This window comes from Astyanax mexicanus, chromosome 12 (assembly GCF_023375975.1).
Source record: "Astyanax mexicanus isolate ESR-SI-001 chromosome 12, AstMex3_surface, whole genome shotgun sequence".
Lineage (NCBI taxonomy): Eukaryota > Metazoa > Chordata > Actinopteri > Characiformes > Acestrorhamphidae > Astyanax > Astyanax mexicanus.
In genome coordinates, this window is record NC_064419.1 from 18010001 (window position 1) to 18033714 (window position 23714).

At 37.2% G+C, this 23714-nt stretch overlaps 2 protein-coding genes across 3 annotated transcripts in view; one reads left to right on the forward strand and one right to left on the reverse strand.

Annotated features, from left to right (window-relative positions):
* The window catches only part of ybx1 (Y box binding protein 1), a 7552-nt gene extending 6916 nt beyond the window's left edge, over nt 1-636 (forward strand). For both annotated transcript variants that reach the window (XM_049485555.1, XM_049485556.1), the window contains exon 8: nt 1-636. This exon is cut by the window's left edge and continues 162 nt beyond it. The gene's annotated coding sequence lies outside the window, so the exon portion shown is untranslated.
* Nucleotides 545-23714, reverse strand: part of arhgef16 (Rho guanine nucleotide exchange factor (GEF) 16) — a 31642-nt gene continuing 8472 nt past the window's right edge. The window contains exons 4-15 of the mRNA XM_007247951.4: nt 21923-22083; nt 20356-20412; nt 14952-15112; nt 9521-9673; nt 7193-7322; nt 6904-6978; nt 5999-6091; nt 5000-5154; nt 3145-3294; nt 2891-2961; nt 1771-1872; nt 545-1195 (exon numbers count right to left, since the gene is read on the reverse strand). Coding sequence (XP_007248013.3) covers nt 1056-1195; nt 1771-1872; nt 2891-2961; nt 3145-3294; nt 5000-5154; nt 5999-6091; nt 6904-6978; nt 7193-7322; nt 9521-9673; nt 14952-15112; nt 20356-20412; nt 21923-22083 — 1448 coding nt within the window. The 3' untranslated portion in view covers nt 545-1055. The remainder of the gene's footprint in view (nt 1196-1770; nt 1873-2890; nt 2962-3144; nt 3295-4999; nt 5155-5998; nt 6092-6903; nt 6979-7192; nt 7323-9520; nt 9674-14951; nt 15113-20355; nt 20413-21922; nt 22084-23714) is intronic.

Consider the following 23714-nt stretch of genomic DNA (forward strand, 5'->3'; position numbering starts at 1 on the left):
GGGAACATGAAAACATGCATGTAAAAATTGCCAATAAGGAATCCATAACCACAGCAGTTAAGCTGAGATCACCCCCAACCTCTGAAACGTAACTGTTACATGTTTAACATTATGTCCTTGTGAATAATATGCTGGTTTAACCAGATCCACTGGAAAGGGAAGGGCAAATGCCATTCAGGATGGCATCTTGGTTAACTGCCCAGCTCAGTTAAACTCTGATTGCCCTGGAGCAGTGCTTCAGTTTGCATTTTCTATTGACACGAGACTGGATCAGCCTGTTCAGTAATGGCACGAGCTAATGCTGTGGATTTGATAAAGTAAACTAAATGCCTGGCTCCCCACACACACACTATTGTGCCTGTAGCTTTGGCATCATTGGGTGACATTTTATCTGCATGGTAGTTTCAAATTGAGGTCAGGTTCCAAAGCCAGAGATCCACCAGAGCTCTCCACTGTAGGTTAGGCCTGACACTGTTTAACTGACTTCAGATGAATTAAAAGCTGAATTAACTTTGTTCCTTTTCTCTTGTGTTGCAGTTTTTTGACAACAAGAAGAAACATCCAAGATCTGAGCAATAAGAACCAGATTTGACCTGACGATCGTCTAAGCTTGCAACATGTGTTTGACCAGATTACCACCGATTGCCTGCAGAATCTATGCAGACCTGTTTTCTTTTCCATTCTTTTTATGTGACAGCTAAGAGTTTTGGGGAAACAGCAGATGTTTTTCTAAATCGGTCTTAAGTTTTTACACCAAATGGTTTTTAAAAGAAGTAATTTGATATCTGGTCAGTTTGACATTTTTAAATAACTTTTTATGTATTCAGACATGAATTTTAACAAAGGCAAGCTCAAAAATAAAAAGTCAAAGACGAACATTGTCCTCTATTGTTGTTCTTTCATGTTTGATCACTTTTAAATGTTGGAAGTATTTTGTAGTTCATTTACTCTATATATACAGTCAAAGTCGTCCAATAAAACCACATTTCCTGAAATAGATGATCTACAGAAAGGCCTTCAGGAGGGAGGTCATATGGGGTAGTTCCGCAGTCTGATCAGACATTGGTCTCCTTGCGCAGTCGTTCCATCTGCTGAATGTTGGACTCCAGCGCGGTGGGGTTGGTAATCTGTGTAGCACAGCTGGCTGGAAACCAGCCTTTCTCACCGTCCCTCATCCGTTCCCCATAGCACCAACCTAGCATAGATGGTAATGTCAGTTCAGATTACTGGAAAGGCTTGTTTTGATGATTCAGAGAGCATCTGTTAATATAGATTAGTTTTTTTTGGATTTCTGGAATTCCATTTGCCTTGCTTAGGCATTTCTAAAGGATAAAACAGGCATTCGAGTGATTCATTGGGTTAAACCACATGACTTCAGATTACCGCGTGCTCAGTTGCATTGTGTAGTGACTCAGAAGCATGAGTTTAAGTCACAATAAAGTGAACTAGAAGTACTTCTTATTTGCACCTCTCCAACTCCTGTGAATACTCTTAAAAAGAGAAATAGTGCAGCAGATGTACACAAAGCTACTTGGTGCTGAACTGGTTTGCTTAATAAATGAAAGCTCTGCACATATGTCAGCAGCGCCACACTAGCTTCCGTATGCTTCAATCCACAACAGTAATTTTAGGGTTAAATATTACACGGACATCACTTTTTTTTTTTTTTTGAGATCCCACATTGATCGTGCTCTAAGCCAGTTTTAGCTGGTATTGATCCACAGCAGCTAGCGTTAAAAAAAAAAAAAAAGCTAAATAGTGTATCCTTACCCTCCACTTCCTGTAGGACGATTACCACTTCAGCCTGCTGCATACTCAGCTCATCTGGTTCTTTTGGCATATAAGCTTTGGTAGCCTCATACTGAGGCAGTTCTGAAATATACAGACACAAGGCATATCAAAATGTGATCATTTGCTTCTGTTAAATTTGGCCTAATATACTAGTTACAGTGGTTTTATGTTTAATTCTGCAGCAAAAAATAAAACACATTACATCAAATACATAACATTAAAACGTAACATTTTTGCATGACTAAATCAGAGGTGCTCAATCTGGGTCCTGGAGATTTACTGCCATGGGATGTGTAGATCTACACCGGTCATCTATATTTAGGCTACATTCACGTTACAAACCCCATTGGTCAAATCCGATTTTTTGCTCAGATCCGATGTGGCTATCTTCACAGTTCACATCTGCAAATGTAAGTGACCTGTATCTGTGTGTAATGTGAACAAATCAGTTCCTGAAACACCTCACATGCGCACATTGATACGTGTATAAATATTGCCATCTTCAAAAACAACAAAAACGGATTAAATAGATGAGTTAGCAGCTCATTTGTGGAGCATCTTTTGCTGGAGTGGAGAGTTGACAGCTGGTCTGAAGTACATACTCAGATCGAGGAGGTGAAAAAAGGCCAGGCGGTTTGCTTTTGCTGTTTTTGCAGCTATAGTTGCACAGCTGCACTGAGAGATGTTTTGGTGTGAGAGAGTAGCATGTAATAAATAAATAAATAAATAAAAAGCAAAAAGCTGCATAAATTCTGATTTGACCGTTTAAATTCATGTCGCATGTCAATGGATCAGATACGTATCCGATTTAGGACCACATATAAAAAAAGTGACTCACATCTGACTCACAAGTTGAAAAAAAAAAATATCAGCCTGGTAATGTGAACATAGCCTAGGTCTGTTAAACCCCTGTGAAACTTGCAGACTGCAAACGGTTAGATTTTTATTTGATTAGTCAAAAACTAATCAAACAAAGTTTCTGAATGAATATCTGAAACTGTAAAACATGGGGGTGGATTGATCAGGCTTGTATCCAATAAAATGTACGCAATAAAAAACTGTTTATAGTTAATTAAGACCTTAAATTTCTCACACTTACCATCATTGCTAAGGATACTCTCGGCTTGCTTGTGTCTCCTCAGAGCAGTAACCCAGCGAGCTCTGTCCAGCCTGCAAACGCACAAATCCAGATTTGCAAATAATTTGATGTAATTTCTATGTAATTACTGCTCATCATTCCAACAATCATGCTATGCAGTACATTTGCACACTGTCAAATGTTGGCTCGTGATTATAGTTAATGCATGTTCCAGCAGATGGAGCTAGAGACAGCATGTGTTTATATCAGCTTACTTGTTCTCAGAGACAAAGGCCATCTGCTCACAGCGCCCCTCGCTGTTGGGCTTCATGGTGAGGCGCAGGTAGTGCTTGGAGTCAGCCTGCTCCTCTACTACCTCCACATTCTCCAGGGTGGCGTAGTCACACACCACGTAGCTCTCCTCACTGTTTGCATACACACAAGGTTCAAGTTACAAGAACGCCTATGCAAGAACACTATCTAACACAACTAGTCCCTGATAGTATCGGCTGTTGTCATCAGTAATGCAGCGAGTCTGCTGTGCTATGAATGCTGTGTTATCTTTAATGAGACACTCCCACTCACACTAATTAAAGACTAGCTGGCCTTGAAATGAGACTTTTCTCAAAGAGTTATATAGTCATGCTCACATGACATGATAGGCTAATATAAGCTAAACTGCAGTTCAGCCACGCTTCCCGTGCTTCCTTTTTGCTGAGATATGTATGAGAGAGTGGTAGCTTGAGTCAAGAAGAGTCATAAGGGTATGTCAGGCATGCTACACTACATCAGTCATCCAAACCCACCCACTGAGATCTGACCCTGAAGATACTCAGGTCAATAACTCTGCTATAGACAACTTTCCCAATCAAACAAAGATGTTAAAATTACTGACATTCATTAATCTGTAGGTTGAAGTATAGTTACTTCTACAGAAGTTGAAGTATCAACTCAAGCTTTCCACTGATGTAAAAGTACTGATTTTTACTGATTTCTACTACTTAAATTGTAAAAGCAAAAGTAATGTAAGGGGAAAAATATCCCATTAAGTGCAAAACCTAGGCACCACCACAGAAGCTTATAGTGCACTCTCCCCAAACACATTTGTCTATAATGTTATTTTAAATTTTAATGTAAAAAAAAATTGGGATGCACTAGACTTCCTGTTTTAGCCACATATATGCCCATTGCAAATTAATGTAGTTTAGAACAAAGCAAACATATTAAAGTAGATTAATTGGGACATTTTACTCGAGTCTCTGCCACAGACTCTTTATACTAGGCTATATATATCTGCTATGTCCTTGCTGTAGTGTGATGAATCTCATATAAACCAATAGGGTGTCTGAATGGTATATGTTTATTCTTCTCATCCAACCACAATCAGAATCACTCTATCTGGATGGAGAAATTTATCTGGATAGGAGTTTTAGTAAACTAAATAGAAAATTACATTTTTAAAATGTAAGGAGCAGAAAGTAAAAAGTTGGTAAAAAATTAAATACTTCAGTAAAAAGTATAGATAACCAAAGTTTCACTTAAGTAAGGCATTTGTTACTTTGTTACTTGACACCTCTGATTTTAAAGAGCTACATTTTTAAAGGTCTTAAAAGTCTCATTCCATTGTTTTTTTTATTCATTTTAAAATATGTAGTTGTGGTCTCTTGTATGAATGAATGCCATGTGAGCCTTTATTTGTGAAAAAAGTGCTCCGGTGATCCGGTATAACGCTGCTTTAGTCTGGTGGAGGAGTGAGCGGAAAGAAACAATAGGATTCCAGCCCTTGCTCATGAATATTCATGCATGCAAACATATCGCCTCTGATTGGCTAACAGCACCGTGAGGCAGTAAGAAGAACAGTTAGAAACGTTTTAAAATAAAAACATTTTTACACTAATAACACTGCAGTTCAGCCAATGACCTAGTCTATTGTACTTCACTGGTGTTGTTCAATAGGCAAATTTGAACCATTTCTTCCTTAGTTCTGTGTAGGTTTTTTGTGTACTGTTGCACATCTCTGTCAGCACTGGTTGCAACTTAATGTAGCTGAATACATTTATTTAAAGGAGTGTCCACAAATATTTGGACACACACTGTATATATAAAATCCCTCATAAATGGTGAACTTGCCTTTTCCTCTTTGTGACGATCAGCACGTCATTGAAGACAAAAAGCCAGTAACTCTTGTGGCTGAAAGCTTTCCAGAAGAGACCCAGCTCCTCCAGATTTATGGCCAGCTCACCTTTCTTCAGCAGCCAGCGAGAGGCTGATACTAGCGGGAATGGCTACAAACACATCGAAAGGAAAAGGAGGTCAACGTCATCAAAGATTTGTGTGAATCTTAAAATGCTGTAATGCAAAGCATTTGACCAAAAAATGAACAAAATGAACAAAATCAATACACTACATGTTTGTGTCTGAAGTTTGGTAATTAAGTGCATCCCATACAACAGTGACAAATCCAGGTCCAGAAAATAAAACCTAACTGTTCCAACTGTTAGTAAATAAAAATCCAAATATTTAAATGCCTGTTTGAAGTAGAAATACAGAATTAATAGAAAATGTATTCCTATTGTCATGTAAGAATTTAAATATTTTTGTTCCAGCTGTCTGGTAAGAAACATTTGACCCCAGTATTTTGTTTCAAAGCACATAAATGACCCACAATGTTTCAACTACTGGATAAGAACAATTTTACTCCAGTTATTTGGATGCAACTGCCTTGTTTTACCTCAGATTTCTGTTTTAACTGCCAAAATTAGTAAGATTTCAACTCAGAATTCTATTCCAGCTGCCTAGTAAAATTACCTCAGCATTTAGTTCCATCAGCCTGGTAAAAAAAAAAACAGGATTTTGTGTTTTAACTGTTGGATAAAAGACTAAATACAGAATTCTTCAAATACCAGATAAGTAAAAAACACAAAAATTACTTTTACTTCCCGGACCTGGATTTTCCACCACTGATCCCAGATTACAACAGTGGTCATACAGGCTTTCCTCAAATTTGTTACATGCATATATAAAGCATGTGACTGGATTAGTAAAGCACAATGTGTTCTGTAAACTGTAATCGCCGTAAACACTTGAGTGTGGATGACTCTGGGATAATTGCAGTGTTGTAACAAAGACCTTGATCCTCCCAAATTCCATCTGTTTCTGGATGGTGTACATCTGCTCAGTGCGCTCCATCCTCCGGGCTCCGTCATTACAGCTCTTCACAAGCTGACCAACAAACAAACACAACAAATAAGATGACCTTGTTTAACAGGCTTGGAACACCAAATGATTTAATCATCATGATATTCAGCTGTTGCACGTATAGTCCAGCTGAAATATAGTTTATAAGATCCACCCTCTTAATGAGGTCCATGATTAGAGTTGGTGTTATATAATAGGATTATAAACATTTCTACAAATTACAGACTGTAGACCTTCTGTTCCTCTTGCATTCTTTATTATCCCATTCTTTATTATCAACCAGAAGAAAAAGCCATTATTTGGGTGGTGGATCATATGCAGCAGTGCTGCTGGTGTTTTTAAACACTGTGTTCACTCACTGTCCTCCACTCTATTATTATTAGACACTCCTGCCTAGCTGCTCCATATTGTAGATGTAAAGTCAGAGACAGAAGCTAAAAATCTGTTGCTGCACAGTTTGTGTTGATCAACCTCTAATCCTTCATCACTGCCACAGGATGCTGCCCACAGGACTTTTTGGCTTGATATAATTCTGGTTGGTGGACTACTTTCAGTCCTTCAGTGACACTGAGGCACACTGCGATCCTCTCTGATCCACCATACCACGACAATTATTTTTTAAATAATAGATGTTAACAATTTAAAATGAATGCAGCTGAATCAACACCTTCATGATATTCATACATGTTTTTGAATCTGTAATAATTGTTATTTAAATATAGTATAATTAAAAATAATTCTAGAAGCCACAAAGTGACTCACGAGCCTGTAGAGAAAGCTTAACGTGTTTCAGATTTTTAACTGTAAAGTAGATGGGTACATGATGCATGCAGTACCTTGCTGATTTCCTTTAGTGCCCAACGAGCTGCATAGTAATTGGTCGTCTGTTTGGGGGTCTTCTGACAGATGGTCTGCATGAAGGTACAGACAGGGGGCAAGTTCAGTTACATCATGGAATAACAGCATAGCCAGCTACATGTGAAGAAGCTGGAGTGTGTTTTTTTACTTCTTGTATATGTGAATTTAACTAAAAGCATGAGAAAGACAGTCTAAATATAAATGTTTTTATATATGCAGTATGTGTGTGTGTGTGTGTGGGGGGGGGGGGATTAAGGGTCTCCTCACATCCATCAGCAGGGGCAGGCGGGTGGCTCTCTGCATGGGCAGAATGAGGAAGGAGATCATGGGCAATCCTCCACATTCAGGACTGGACTCTATCTTTTTCAGCACCTCTTTAAAGGCCGTGTTACTCGCACTGCAACACACATACAGATCACACAGCAATGAAATGAGTCTGCACAATGGATCAGTGTGTTCTTGTGAAACTGACATGTGTAATAATGGTAATACTGACAGTGCAGAAGGCTGATACTGATTATCAGCTGATACAGAGATAATATTTTTTATTTAAAGGAGCTTTAGCCAAGCAAATATACATGCTTTTGTGCTAAACCTATATGACGTAGAAAGATAAGTAAATTAAATTATTGTGTAAACCTGCATCAAAGAAATTCAGTACATGTATTTCTGGTCAAAAATAGCTAATAAAATAAATTAAAGATCAGACTAGGGCTGCAACTAATGATTTTTTTGGTAGTCCATTAATCTGATGATTATTTTTTCGATTAGTCGATTAGTCAATGATTATTTTTGCCATGTCCTCCATCTCTAAAAACGATAGAAACAGCTGAACATGAGATATAAAAGGCATTTAAATATGTAGATGTTGTTGAAATGTGGAAAGTACTGATATTTAGTGAGTTAATATGTCAATTTTGTGAGTGAGCCATTTACCCATCTCTCATTGCGCTTCTGTTCCAAGCACTTTGTGTAATGTGGTACTGTTACAAATGATCGATTAGTCAACAATGAAATTTGTAGTCGACAATTTTAAATAATCGACATTGTCGATTAAAATAACTAATCGTTGCAGACCTAGATCGGACAGTGAATACACTCAACTATTCTTAAAGCAGATAATTGTTATGAGCTAAATTCTATTTACAGTTTTAAAATTTCACCATCATGAATCCAATAACTTTACTGTGCTATGCTGTGCTGCCCACTACAACCTAATTCCATCAATCCAATTTCTAAAACATCAACAAACCACTAAGCCACTAGCTTGGTTGCTAATGACACTAGTAAACTAAGTCTCATTAAGTCAATTACCACTTCTTTTGGACACTGTTAATTTTTTTCTCCTCAATTTACCTAGGTCGACTGTCCAAACTACTAAACTGTTAGTCAGCTGAATATCCTCTATCACTAATCATACTCCAACACTAGGAGGGTAAAGAGTAGCATCACAGCGCTCTCGGAGGAAAGCGCAACGACTCGGTTCTGATACATCAGCTCACAGACGCCTTATGATGACCGATCTCACCCTAGGAGTGATGAGAGGAATGAGTGCCATCTACTCATCCAGGTGAGAGCAAGGCCAATTGTGCTCTCTCGGGACTCCAGCAGCTGATGGTAAGCGATCTCCCAATTATAGGGACATCTAGAGGGACATCCCGTCCTATACATCAAGAGCGATAAGCAGACTAGCTTTGCTCTCTCTTGGACTGCCAACTGGCTATGGCATTAACAGAGATGAAACTTGTTATGCCTGAAAAATAGAGCCAACGGAATAACATCACACCCACGCTTGTGTTGTTTGAGTGGTAAATGAATTTGGTGATCGGTGTAAACGGAATCCAGTTATAGTATATCCAGGTGCTATACAGATACAAAACATGTAAATGCCAGGTGAAAACAGGCTGATATTTACACACAACTGGTTTAACAGTCCTGTAAGAGGTTAATAACAATGCCTTATACAATCTAAAAACACGTCCACAGGTAGAAGTTAGACTAAGTAAACAATATATTTCCACTGCTTTTACAAGTGCTGATCTGCAAAGCAACCATCTTTGATTTATAACTTGGGATTGGTCACGTTTTCAGATAATCCAATTTGTGAGGGTGTTTCATTTCAAATTTCCTATTTGCGATTTGGAAATTCCGATATATGGAAGACAGCATTAGAATGGTTAAAATGAGCCATTTTTAAACAAAGTACTTCGCCTCACAATCAGTTTTTCATGATTAAATTACACAAACATGCATAGACACAGGAAGAAACACATAGCTATCACATTTTTCAGTGTTGATTTGCATGCTATTTCAAAAACGATTTCCTAGAGAGTGGATTCATTCTTTTATATACCCTACAATGAGCAACTGTGAAGTATAGTATTGTATCCAAATACTGTTCTAGAATACTTTTGTGAAATTTCCCCTCGGGGATCAAGTCAGTAAGTAAGTAAGTGAGTGAGTAAGTGAGTGAGTGAGTGAGTGGGTCAGGAAGTCAGGAAGGACGTCTGTCTGTCCTGATTATATCAGTACAATAACAACAAAAGTCATGACAGTCTTTTGAAGCTTGGTCTGCATGGTCTGCTCTGTACTCACAGTAGCTTCTGCAGGGTCCTCTGCTGGAAGGTTTCGTTGGAGCAGTACACGATGTAAGGCTTGAAGTGGTTGGCTGCATAATCCTGTACAATATCACTGATGTCCTTAATTACAGGGTCCAACTGGTGACGCCTCTCAAGCTCCTCAAAAAACCTAAGAGGGACAAAGAAGGTGACAGAAAGAGAGAGAGAGGTTATACACGTAAAATGAGCTTTGAAATGACACACTGAAACATGACAGAATCTGTGGTGGACTATGCCTGCTTGTTCTTTTAAAGTGGCAATAAAAATAAAGTATTAAAAAACACAAAAAAAAGATGAATGCAAAAAATTAATGTTTCCCTCTTAGCATACACTGATCAGCCATGCCATTAAAATTCACTCATGTTTACTCATGTAAATGCCAGTAATTATATATCTGACTTTGCATGTCCTAGTGTTGGGGGCATTTAGTGAGAGGTGGTGTACATGTACACTTACACACAATCATAAGGTTTAGATCAATGCACACTCTGCTAAAAAAAATATTTATATTTATACATATTTAAGGATCAGGACTTGGAGGTGTACTGTTTGGAACTGAACTGTCCTACATACAAAACTGTGCAGAACAAAAAAACATCCTTTACATGTTCTTTGCTGTTTTGTTTTTTAACAGCTTGATTATAAGGCAAAGCAAAGTCAGTCAAGATGCAGTGAAAATATAAATCTGTCTATAAATCTACTCTACAAAGTGAAGCCAAAATCAGTGGCAGTTACAGTGGTATTGTATAAAAAAAGTTTGGGCAAAAATTAGGCAGGAGCATAGATTTGGGCACACCAACAGAAAAAAAGCAATAATATTAATTAGATCCTCCTTTTGCAAAAAATAACTGCCTCTAAATGCTTCCTATAGCTTCCAATTAGAGTCTGACTTCTGGTTAAAAGTATTTTTGACCATTCTTCTTTACTAAACATCTCCAGTTCAGTCAGGTTTGATGGTTTCTGAGCATGAACAGCCTGCTTTAAAATCACACCACAGATTTTAAATAATATTCAGGTCTGGGGACTGAGATGATCATTCCAGAACGTTGTACTTGTTCCTCTGCATGAAAGCTTTAGTAGGTTTTGAGCAGTGTTTAGTGTTTAGAGTCGTCGTCTTGTTGAAGTATCCAGCCCCGGCGCTTTAACTTCAACTTTCTCACTGATTCTTGAACACTGTTTTCAAGAATCTGCTGATATTGACTGGAATCTATATGACCCTTAACTTTAACATGATTTCCAGTACCTTCACTGATCACACAGCCCCACAGCATGATGGAACCACCACCAAACGTTACTGTGGGGAGCAAGTGTTCTTTTTCCGCCATGCATACCACCCTCCAAAGAACTCAATTTTAGTTTCATCAGTGCACACACAGCACCTTATTCCAAAATGAAGCTGGCTTATCCAAATGTGTTTTAGCTTTAGCATACCTCAAGCGACTCCGTTTGTGGCGTGTGCTCAGAAAATGCTTCTTCTGCATTTCTCTCCCATACAGCCTCTCCTTGTGCAAAGTGTCCTAAATAGCTGAACGATGCAGAGTGACGCCATTTGCAGCAAGATGATGATGTAGGTGTTTGGAGCTGGTCTGTAGGTTTACTATGACTTTTCTCACCATCCTTCTTCTCTGCTTATCTGAGATTTTACTTGGCTGCCACTTCGGGCCTTAACTAGAACTGTTCTCGTGGTCTCCCATTTCCTCACTATGTTCCTCACAGAGGAAACTGACAGCTTTTTTTTCTCTTAAATCATGATGTTGAACAATCTTTGTTTTCAGGTGATTTGAGAGTTGTTTTGAGGCTGCCATGTTGCCACTTTCCAGATAAGATGCAAAGAGGAGAAAAACTTGCAATTGGTTTATTAACACAAGTGAATCTCATAATTAGATTCACTTGTGTATGTAGGTCAAGGGTCAATGTTCTTAACAAACATAATTTTGTGGTTCAATAATTAGTGCTAAAAGTATTCAAAACAATAAAACGACAATGGTGCCCACATTTCTGCACCTGTCAAAATTTTATTTAAAGAATTATTGCACACTTTCTGTAAATCCTATAAACTTCATTTCACTTTTCAAATACCACTGTGTTCTTCTGCTATATGATATATTTAACTAAAATTACTGATCTGAACAACCAATGATTTATAAAGGAAAATCCAGAAAAATATCAGGGGTGCCCAAACTTTTTCATACCACTGTATATTTTATTTAGACACAGTACAGTTGCCTTCTATTAAAGCTTTCTTTCCATGTTCCCGGCCCACACAGCAACTCCCAAGCTGAAAAAAAAACAACTTCAAAAAGTCCCTCCCATGTCCCCACTCAGCTTAATCTCAAACACCCTGCTCTGCTGCTAACGGCATACTTGAGAAACCAGCTATGCATTGCTTGGCTAGGTTTGGAACCGCGCCACACCTTTTGGCTGAGTAACTGTACTTTCGGGTAGCTGACCCTGGTATAGGTCAGTTTCTCTCGGCTGAATGCTCAGTAGTGTGGTGAAAAAAGGACCCTGCTTGAGTTTTACAGAAACATGAGTCCTATTCAGGCTGGGCTGCTAAACCAGTTTGACTAGCATGTTTCGACATATCCTGTACTGACGAAAACACTGCAGCGTCGGAACAGAACATGTTAGAACACAGACATGACACACTTGGAAAACTACCGAGAAAAATGTCTGTGTTATGATGAGAACAACTTGTATGACTATTTTCGTGGCCTTTATTTATTTTTGTTACATATTTTGAGAAGTCTAGTGTGAACATTCCCAGTAAACACATAATTTATTCACTTTCATTACAACATTAAATGTTATAAATAAAAAGTTTAATAGGACCTAAAATAAAACCTGGTGGCACCCCACAACATATTTGAAATGTTATTAAAATGATAAAAAAAATGTTTAAAAAAATAGTTTCAGCATGAGTATTAATACCTGAATGAAAAACCTATGATTCAAGGGGTTAAAACTAAAATTTAGATTTCAGTTTTTCTTGTATATCAAAGACAATGCACTACTTTTTTTACTGACTTACTGCTAGCATCGATACTCTTTTGTGTTTCTCATTTTACTGTATATCACAAGCTACTAAACCAGTCTAATATCAGTCCCACAGCAGACACTGATTACGCTGACTGATGAGAGATGCCAACAACTAGTAATTCTATTGATGAAAGAAAACGGCGGCTTTCTCTGAAGCTGAAGCTGGTTTTGGGGAACGTGGAGTATGTTAAATGTGACTTAAATGCAGTCAACTATTATAATGTAACAGTTTAAGAGCTTTATTTCAGATCAAAAAACATCTAAGCCAGGATCATCAAACCAGTATGGCTTCAGGCTTTCATTCTAAACCACTAACAGCACACCTGATTCCACTTGTTTAATCTGTTGATCAGTCTGTAAACAACTGATGATGTGTGATTCTGCTCAGCTGGAATGTGATCTGATGTGGACGGGTTTGACATCACTGGACTAAAGGCTAATGTAACATTATTAGAATGATTGATGCAACATTTGTCACAGTAATAGTTAATGCTATATCACTTGTTTGCTTATTTTAGGTGTATTAACTATCTAGACTTAACACTTCCTCAAGCAGGAAAAAAAATATTTTGCATAATTACTTAAATAGCTCAGTGCACACTAAGAAAAGTAAGTACAGATTTGTACCTAAAAGAGTACAAAGCTTGTCGCTGGGGCTGTACCTTATATTGAGGTACAAAAAAGTAACTTTCAGTGAAAATCCTTTTTTGTACCCATGGATTTTGTGCCAGTTAAGATTATAAAGATTATAAACATTATCATCAACTAAATATGGATAAAAAATTGATGATCCAAAATTGTCAGGCTTTCAAATAAAAAAATGTGCAATTAAAGTATATATTGTTTATTAGTACAGTGGTACAGAATACTGAATGTACCCTTTGGCTGGTTAAAAATGGTACACATTTGTACTTATAGCTGTTAAAAATGACTTTGTACTTCAGAGGGAACAAATCTGACCCTGTAAAGACCAGTATTGTACCATTGAGGGTACAATTATGAAGAGTGTACCTTTGAGTACAAAAAAGTACTCATATCGTACCTCTGTTTTTTAGAGTTTTTGTCTTAGAAACAAAAAAGTCATCCAAATCTTTATTTTAGTAGATTCCAATTCTAAGGGTTTTTGTCTAATGACAAGTAAAATGATAAAAATATTTGAACACTACTGTATTTATTTAATGAACATCATACATTATTGTTTTCCTCTGTTTATTTATGATGATCTTTGTCGCTGCAGATCAAATAATAAGTGGACATATATAAAGGACAACAGATGACAAAGTTAATTTCCTTTTCCTTTTCTTATTCTAACATGACACTCTTAATGATTTACATAGGGCTTGGCGATCTTGATATACTTTCTTGATATAGTTTCTCTGATTTTGCTATTTATTAGTATATGTTTGAGTAAAATGAATATTGTTGTTTTATTCTATAAACTACACTCAACATTTCTCCCAGACCTCAAATAATACAAGGAAAACAAGTTCATATTCATAAAGTTTTAAGAGTTCAGAAATCCATATTTGGTGGAATAACCCTAGTTTTTAATAACAGTTTTCATGCATGCTGGCATGTTCTCCTCCACCAGTCTTACACACTGCTTTTGGATAATTCTATGCCACTCCTGGTGCAAAAATGTAAGCAGTTCAGCTTGGTTTGATGGCTTGTGATCATCCATCTTCCTTTTGATTATATTCCAATTTGGTAAAATCAAAGAAACTCATCATTTTTAAGTGCTCCAGAACTGTAAATGTTAAAATATTTATTTTTTAAGCTTGCTATGTATTTAATACATTTCTATGTATTTAATAAATTTCAGAATTGTCCACGCCTGAATCGAGATGAATCTAAAAATCAAACATTTGCTCCAGCTCTATAAACCACACGGAACTGGTAACCTGTATGAAAGGTGCGATGCTGTGAAATGATTATTTTTAAAACATCTTTGAATATCGGCATTTACAATATACATGGTCCAGACCTGTTTATGACTGAAATACCTTGTTGCACAGACAGGTGAATGTAGTTTTAGGGGTCCTGCTGTATGTAATGTGGTGTGCCAGACAGGAAGACCTTACACTGCCGTGGAACTCATTTGATTTATTTCAGTTCAATATTCTAAAAGTGATGCATTAAAATGAAAAACTTGACACTAACTAGAACTGAAATTAAAACACATTTGACAAAAAAACATAAAAAAATATTAGGGTTTTAAAACATGTATCATATGACACATTTCTGAAAATGTTGAATTATGAAACCCTTTACTCTGATATAAAACAGACAGCAATGCCTAGCCCTACTTTACAATGCTATTGAAACTTGGAAACCACTGATGTGCGTTGTGTTGAGTTTCAGTGACATACCGTTTGCTGACTGCCTGGATGACGGAGATGTTTGAGAACAGGTGATGGTGCTCGGTGGCCGTCATGGTCTTCCTCAAATCGTCACTGGCTTTGAAATGGCGCACCAGGATGCTCAAACTGTGCAGGTAGGAGTACTCTGAAGTCATAATCTCAAAGATGACCTACACAAACATACAGAATAAAAATATATAGTAGAAAGGCAACAACCAGGACATTAGTTCCATCATTCCACAGCAATATCTAGTTGGTTTTGTAATCACTGTACTCCGACTCTGCTTCAGGTTTTTAAAAAAAGTGTTTTTGAATAAAGTATTTGAATAAGGAAGCAAAACAACATTCCACATTACAAAGACCTCATATTGATGAGATTAAAACATAGTACTTTTGAAACAGATCAGTGGTAATTTAGAGTATGTTCATTTTGTATGATATCAATACTGAAATCTTTCCAATTCAAAAGGGAACAGGATGTTCAGGCCTATTATAGGTGACACTTCAGGCTAGTCTATGTCATTTTGTTTCATAGCCATTTTGGATCAAGTATTTTGGATCAATGCTATAGTGATTTGACTGCACCCAGCTTATTCCAAAAGTACTGGATGAAGCACCATCAATCATTTCACTATATATAGTCAGACTTCCCCACAGCTTAATGCTAATAGGGCTAACAAGTTCATGTTTATCTGCTCAACAGAGCCCTATTCTATTGGCAATGCATTTCTACAGGAACTAGATAAGCTGTGCGAGTGCATTTGCAAATCTGTGTTAGAAGTGGATGCAAATAAATGTAACTAAATACGTTATAAGGTTTATCCACAAACACTTGGACATACATTGGCTTGCAAAATAAAAAAAATCATGCCCCTTAAACCTTTTCATATTTTTACTAGTAATTCACAAATTCATTTTCGCTCCACTTGACAGTTATGTGCTACTTTGCTTTGGTCTACCACAATCTCAAAAAAAAAATATATATACGTTTGTGGTTGTAAGGTGACAAAATCCGATTTTTTAAAGGGTTTGGATACTTTTTAAATTTTCAAAAATAGGGGTGTGCCATATCATACCATACACAAAAATATCACCAACATTTTTAAATACTGTGAACGATAATATATCCTGAAATATTGTGCCATATCACCCACCCCTAATTATTACATAAGGGTGCTACTTTTGTGCTATTTTTATCAAAATAAAACACTGTTCATTCACACTGTTCTCATTTCCCATTATATATCTACTATAGACAGATTATATCTGTCTACTATCATTTATTTTATTTTAATCCTGGATATATGGAGATACTGGGAGTGCATTATAAGTATCATGACATTCTGGATCATTGACTTCTGTTACAAATCTGATAAAATTCTTGTAGTTTTAATATCTCAGTTAGGGGTGTGCTATATTATATCATATGCAATAATAAAATGTCATTTTCATTTTGTTGCAGAAGTGTATTCTTGAAATATTTTATATATATTTTTTTGTGTCATATCGCCAAGAGTATTGTTATCACGAAAATACCATTAAATATCGTGACATTATTTTAGGGATATATTGCCCACCCTTATCAAAAATCCCCCAAATTATCCCTAAACAGCATATCTAGCATCGTGTGAAATCCATGATAATGTAAACTCTGTTGCTCTGAAGACATAATGAATCAGAGACATAATAAATTAAATTAAATGAGACAGAACATAATACTAAATATGAGTACTTATTATTCTCACAAATCAGTATACACTAATACTGAAACTTCACTTAATATCTATTGTATTTCTGTCCATAGTCTATATCAGGCATGATGACTCACGTGTTTACAGACTTTATTTTTAAGAGCTGTGCACACAGTTTATCAAACACCACATGACTCATATAGTGCCCTACAATTCACCAAAGCATGACAAATCAGCCAGGAAGCAGTCTGCCACGAAACTGCTCAACATGATAAACTCTGATGATACAATACTTTTATCACCATCTGAAAAGACTCACAACAACATACAGTACAATCTGCAGTAGCCTATATGTCCAAATGTTTGTGGACACTCCTTCTCCTGAATGTATTCAGCTACTACTTTAGGGTGCGCCCATTACATAAACAAATATGCAATAAAATGCACAAACACAGCTTGTCTAGTCCCTTTAGAGAAGTATACGTAAAGCTTAGAACGGACCAAAAAAAATCCAATCAGACCCTACCCAAAACCGTATATCTCCTGTTTGACCCTATAAACTGTCATTATGAGCCTGATCTAAACCCGTGCAGTTAAAATGGTTCTGAGGTGCTTGGTGTAGAGATTGACTGACGTGAGGAGATCTTCATTTTGGCTGTGCAGAAGGCTGGTGGATGTTGGAAATCGAGTCGTACTCAGACAGAGAATCTAAACTCTAGTTTAAGCCAATAATAGGACTCTCTTGAGCAGATAAACATGGATTTATTGGCACCATGTCTAATGCCAGGTGTAGGTTAGAGGAGTATAAAGCCCCCAAGAACTGAGCTGTGGAATGGTAAACATTCAAAATTCTGACCTCATTAATGATATTGTTCCTGTTAGAAAGTTATCTTTGGACAGTAGAGACAGTTACTTCAAAAAACAGGATAAGTGCTGTTTTACAACCTTGATTTTAGATAAAAAAAAACAGGACTTGCAAGTGTCCCAATACTTTTGTCCATGTAATCTATGAGTTGTAGGCAAGGATAAGCGGATAAAAGTCAAAATGAAAGTGGTATCATAGTAATTGCTTATGTATATAACTATTTTTTTAATATATTTTTTGTAATTAATTGATAAAACCCATAATTTCTGCTTAATTCAAAAAGCTTTTGACTAGAATTTTAATCACCATTATCACTGTAGAATATATGGTAGTTAACTAAAGTCAGTATGATTTTTTTTTTATGTTTTATTTTATTTTTGTTTTATTTAAATAGGATAGTTACTGTATTTTTTGTTACTGTATTTTGCACTTAAAATCCTTTCATTTTCTCAAAGAACATCATTAATAAAGTAGCAGTAAAGCCACTCAGTATTAGCAGTATTAGCATTAACTGCGCTAAGCACTAGCTCTTTTGCCGTTCAGAGGTGAGCATTATCGGCCTGTACCCTGCTGTCATCCCCGGCTAGCACTACTGGAGCAACATTAGCATTAGTTGCTAACCACTTTAAGAGCTAGCTCATTCGCCGGAAATCTAAGCTTAAGCTAAATCTAAGCTTACTGTAATTAAAAAGAAGCGCTTTACTCACACAAATAAACAGTTCTCAGGAGAGAAATATGTGTAGATTAACAGCCAGCGCTCGTTTGACTTTAAAAGAAAATGTTTAATTTTTTTTAAAGAATTACAGTTTTGTTTACTTAGCTTAGCTTTACTTAACTTAGTTAGCTAACCCCGCACCACCCAGCAGTGAGACCTGTTAAATTAGAAGGAATACGTGACACCCCATTCCTTACTAGTGTCGCGCAACGCTCCTTATGTATAAAAAAAGACCATAAACAGTTAACCATTTTATTGTCTAATTCCAGCGCTTTCTAAAAGTAACATCATTACATCAGAGGCATAAATTGGTCAATATATGTTCCAAAAAAAGGTCAATATATTGATATATATACTCCTAACTGTAAATTACATAATATGGAGCATGACATATTAGTTTTATGGTGCCATCACTACACAGCTGATAGCAGGACTGTAAAGACTCAAAACTAAAGTGAGAGAAAAATGAAAAAAGAAGCAAATAAATGATAAAAGGCATGTAACCAGGTTATCCATCTGTCTGCAAATCCCACAGCAATGCTGAAGGCACCTGATCCCATACACAACGCTGAGTATGGAAAAAGGAATAGAATAGAACAGGACAACAAGGTGTGGCTGTGTTGTGTGTCCAAGGTGGACCTTGATATTTACACAGCAGTGAGATTCAACTCAGACACAAGAATCAGACATTTAATGGCCACATAGCCAGCAGCAAGGGTGCAGTCTGAACCTACTCACAGTACAGATTCACTGATATGAGAATTTTGAGACAATGCTGTAACGTGTACAAAATAACAAAAAAGTTCCGCACATAGAAATGACAAACTGTGAACCTCAAACATTGCTGTGTCTTCCGTAAAAAGAAAATGTGGCATGACCTAAAAGAGCTGGAAACTATTTTCCAACAGTCTTGACTCACAATCTTGATGTTTACATCCCTAAAAATGACAAACCTATCCCATTAAAGAAAGCGGGTGAAAACAGGATGGTGAGTTTAGAAGAATAAGCTGTTGTTGATACTAGAGAGCAGCTCATCACCTCCAGACTCTGCTAGTTAGAGGAATACAAGTTGCTTGTTGAATCAGGCTTCATGACGGCAGACTATCTGGTGGCAGCATCCACCAAAGGGGAGCTCAAACTCAACACACAACAAAATGAAAGCCAGAGAAGTAGGCTAGACACTAACAATTAGCAAAACACGCATCATTTATCAGAAAGGAAAGGTTTTAGAACACCCCTATTGTTTTTAGTTGTCCAGTAGCAGTGCTGTATGGGCCAGAAAAGCTGCTTTTTTATTAATTGGACTTAGTATAATATTGCGCTGAGCTAAAGGCGTTGCCATGTGGGTCAGCCGGACCTTTCCCTGTACCAATTTTTTTTAGTCTTTTGAAGGTGTAGGTAACAGCACTGCTTGCTCTCTGGCTTTATTTGTAATTTCTCTAAAGAAAAAAATATTTTTAAGCTGTTCAGGTCCAGAAAAAAGTAAAGGAAAAAAATAGAGGGGTTTTAAAATGTTTGAAAGATAGTATATATATTTCCTTGCATTGACACCTGTTGCTTATAAAATACCCACAGCATTTAAAGAACTTGCCGTGCCTTGTCCTGCATGATGATCTCAATCAAAAGTATAACTGAGCCGTTGCTGTAAGATGGTATGTGTCCGTAGGTGTCACTGATACTGTAAACCAGATCTTATCAGGCTTGAGTAGAATTTATGTTTTTTTTTTACCACAAATCATTTTGTTTTATTCTGAGGCAAACTAATGGGATGGTATATAGATGGCAAATATAGTCTGATAAATAGATAAACAAATATTAGCTTAAAAAAATCAGTCACATCTAACAATTTGTCTGATTGCAATAATACTATTAAACCTGACTCTGATAATAATAACAGTATGATCCGGATATCCTCATATATCCCTAATCATTAAGAAGCATTTGGAGGATTGTATGCTACTGTAGTTATTTAGCAACAATGCCTTTAAAGTATGACATCAAGCCCAGCCAGACTGTGTTCCATTAACAGATACAGAACTGCATAACCTTGTGACATTGGACAGCTTTCCAGTGACCAGCCCTTGTTGTGTGTTAATATATTACTCAGCAGTGAGACTTTGTTTTTTTCCCCCTCATGCTCACCTCTTGTCTTTTTCTCTCTTCAGGAGAGATCGTCTCTAGAATACCCATCTCCTGTACCTGTGAGATTGGAATGAGACAATAAGGACAAATGAAAAGCTGTGTTTGTGATAAAGAAACAGTATTTTGTACAATTAATGGTAATTTAATATGAATGTTTGTCTCCCTAAATTTTTTAAGCATAAAGGCTTGTGACACTGGCATAAATTAAAATGATCTTATCTTGATTCACAATACAGTGAGGAAAATAAATATTTGAACACCCAGCGGCTTTGCTCTCCCACTTGGAAATCATGAAGGGTTCTGAAATTTTCACTTTAGGTGCATATCCACTGTAAGCGACATAATCAAAAAATAAAAATAAAACGTTTCCTGTAGTTTTTCACCAGGTTTGCACACACTGCAACAGGGATTTTGGCCCATTCCTCCACATAGATCTTCTGCAGATCTGCCAGGTTTCTATATGGTTTAGGTCTGGAGACTGGCTAGGCCACTCCAGAACCTTGATTTGCTTCTTACGGAGCCACTCCTTGGTTATTCTAGCTGTGTGCTTTGGGTCATTGTCATGTTGGAAGACCCAGCCACGACCCATCTTCAATGCTCTAACTGAGGGAAGGAGGCTGTTCCCCAAAATCTCACAATACATGGCCATCCTCAGACCATGGTGGTCATCCTCTCCTTAATACAGTGCAGTCGTCCTGTTCCAAAGCACAATGCTTTAACCTCCATGCTTCACAGTAGGGATGGTGATTTTGGGATGGTACTCATCACTTTTTGTCCTCTAAACACGGCGAGTGGAATTAAGACCAAAAAGTTATATTTTGGTCTCATCTGAACACAGAATTTTCTCCCATGACTCCTCTGAATCATCCAAATGGTAGTGGAGAAACTTAAGATGGGCCTGGACGTGTGCTGATTTAAGCAGGGGAACCTTCCGTGCCATGAATGACCTCCTCCTGTGTAGTTCTGGGCTGATTCCTCACCTTTCCTAGGATCATTGATTCGCCACGAGGTGAGATCTTGCATGGAGCCCCAGTCCGAGGGAGATTGAAAGTCATGTTAAGCTTCTTCCATTTTCTAACAGTTGCTCCAACAGTTGATCTTTTTTCACCAAGCTGCTTGGCAATTGTCCCTTAGCCCTTTCCAGCCTTGTGGAGGTCTATAATTTTGTCTTTGGTGTCTTTGGACAGCCTTTTGGTTTTAGCCATGTTAGTAGTTGGAGTGTTACTGATTGTGTGGGGCGGACAGGTGTCTTTATGCAGCTAACAAACTCAAACAGGTGCTTATAGGCCAGATTTGTCCAAGTGGGAGAACTTGCAATGTTGCGGGGTGTTTAAATTTTACAATGTATGAACTAACAGATATGCTCCAAAATTAAGTAATAGGAAAAAAATCTCTCTGAAGCAGGAAAACATTAACTTATTGGCACCAAGGCAAATGCCAGCATTAAGCTGTGGAACAGTGGAACACGGTTTTTGGTATATAAAACAATTTAGAAACTTTTAGTAATACAAATTTGGTTATATAAAGCAATATACGATTATAATGGACATTTTAATGTGTTCCTCACCACAGGAAGCTGACTCCAGGTCACGTATGCCGCTTTGTAGCTCTTTACGACGATGCCCTGGTCCTCCTCTGGCATTTCGGTTTGAGTAAACTCATCATTCTCTGTGCCGACAGCATTAGACTGTAACCCTCGCTCTTTAATCTCCTGGTAGAACCTTGGATCTATGAAAAGGCAAGTTCAGAAAAACTCTTAATTGATTCAGAATCTGTAAGAACAGCAGCATTTACTTTACAATTCTGAACCCTTAATTTAGTCGTTTCCAGTTTCTGCCCACTAGTTATGGTAGCAAAACCTCCAGATGATATGGATACACCACTCCTAGTAAGTCCTACGATACTTGTTATTTTGAAAGATTTTCTTCAACCATGCTTTACCATGTGGTGACTTGGTTTATCGGTTCAAAATTGTGTGTTTATCGATCACAAGGTTGTGGGTTTGATACCCACGTCCACTAAGCTGGCATGTGAAGTCTTATGACAATTAAAATGTAGGCTACTTAACAGTGGTTCTGAAATGCACAGAAAATTCCATAAAGAGTGTGTGGAGGGCATGGATTTTATTGCAGCCCATTGCAACTAGTGGTGTAACAGAGCATCAGAGAAAAATCATCAATCCGTTTGTTGTGTGCTTTACATTTTGGGATGCAAATGTACCACAGAATAATAGCCACAGTTTAAGCATATCAGTATTAAATACAATTCCACTGCTGCTGTTACTTTCTGCAGTAATAATTTCCTCAACTTGATACAGTACTACCAACTGAGTGTGTGGATGAAAACATTGAGCCATACAAACTAAAAGACATCACATTAAGTCAGCACCATCACTCTGGTGTGTGTAAGTGGAGAGCATATTAGTTATATTAGTGAGTGGAGTGGGAGTCTTTTATGGAGAAAACTCAAATGATCATCAACCAGGTTGTGTCAAAATAATAATTTAAACAAACAGAAGGTGTTCAAGGAGAAATCCAGAGTGAAACATGATAATAAGTACAAACCTTTGTCCAATAGCCAAACTCTGCTCACCCCCCAGCATTTACAAATACAAAGCTTTAAGCCAACAAGCTTACAATGCTATTAACAGGGGAATGGGTTTGCTTATTCAAAAAAAACTCCACTCTTTATTGATATAATTCTCAGGTATTCTGCCATGTACTCATGGTGTACCAACTCCAGTCCAAAACTAATGTGAGTATTCAGCTTATAAGCTGTAGTTTCATTTATTCTCGTCAGTCAACTTATTGCGACTTAATTTCATGACGGCAACTACCTCAAGCCACTGAAGTGTGGAGCTACTTTGAGCTTGTTAATGCTGTAAACATAGTAGTTTCTTTGCAATGGGCAACTCTATGCCCCTATTGCTAGTATTGTAAGCCTGTTAGAAGCATCAGCTAAAAGCGCTGTATTTCGGAGTGCTGGGGGTGAATGAAGGTGGGCTCTTTAACAAGCGTTTGTACTCGTTTTCATGTTTCACTACACTCCAAGTTCATTTTACACCAGAGTTTTCCTTTGAATTAAATCCTATAACACAAAAAGAGCAGTGGATAAACTATTTTTAAACTGACAACTGTAAGTACTCTTGTGTTTGTCCTGATTCTTAGGTGGTAGGAACAATTATCTAATCTGTGACTTAAAATCAACGATTCAATTCAAACCAACACGTTTTGTGACTCAGAACAGTGCATGCAGTACTGTATAGTCAATTAGAATTAGAAATGACAAATTTAACTTTAATACCTTGTGAGAATGTGGCCACAATATATTGTACTGTATTGCAGTGTATCTTACTGTAG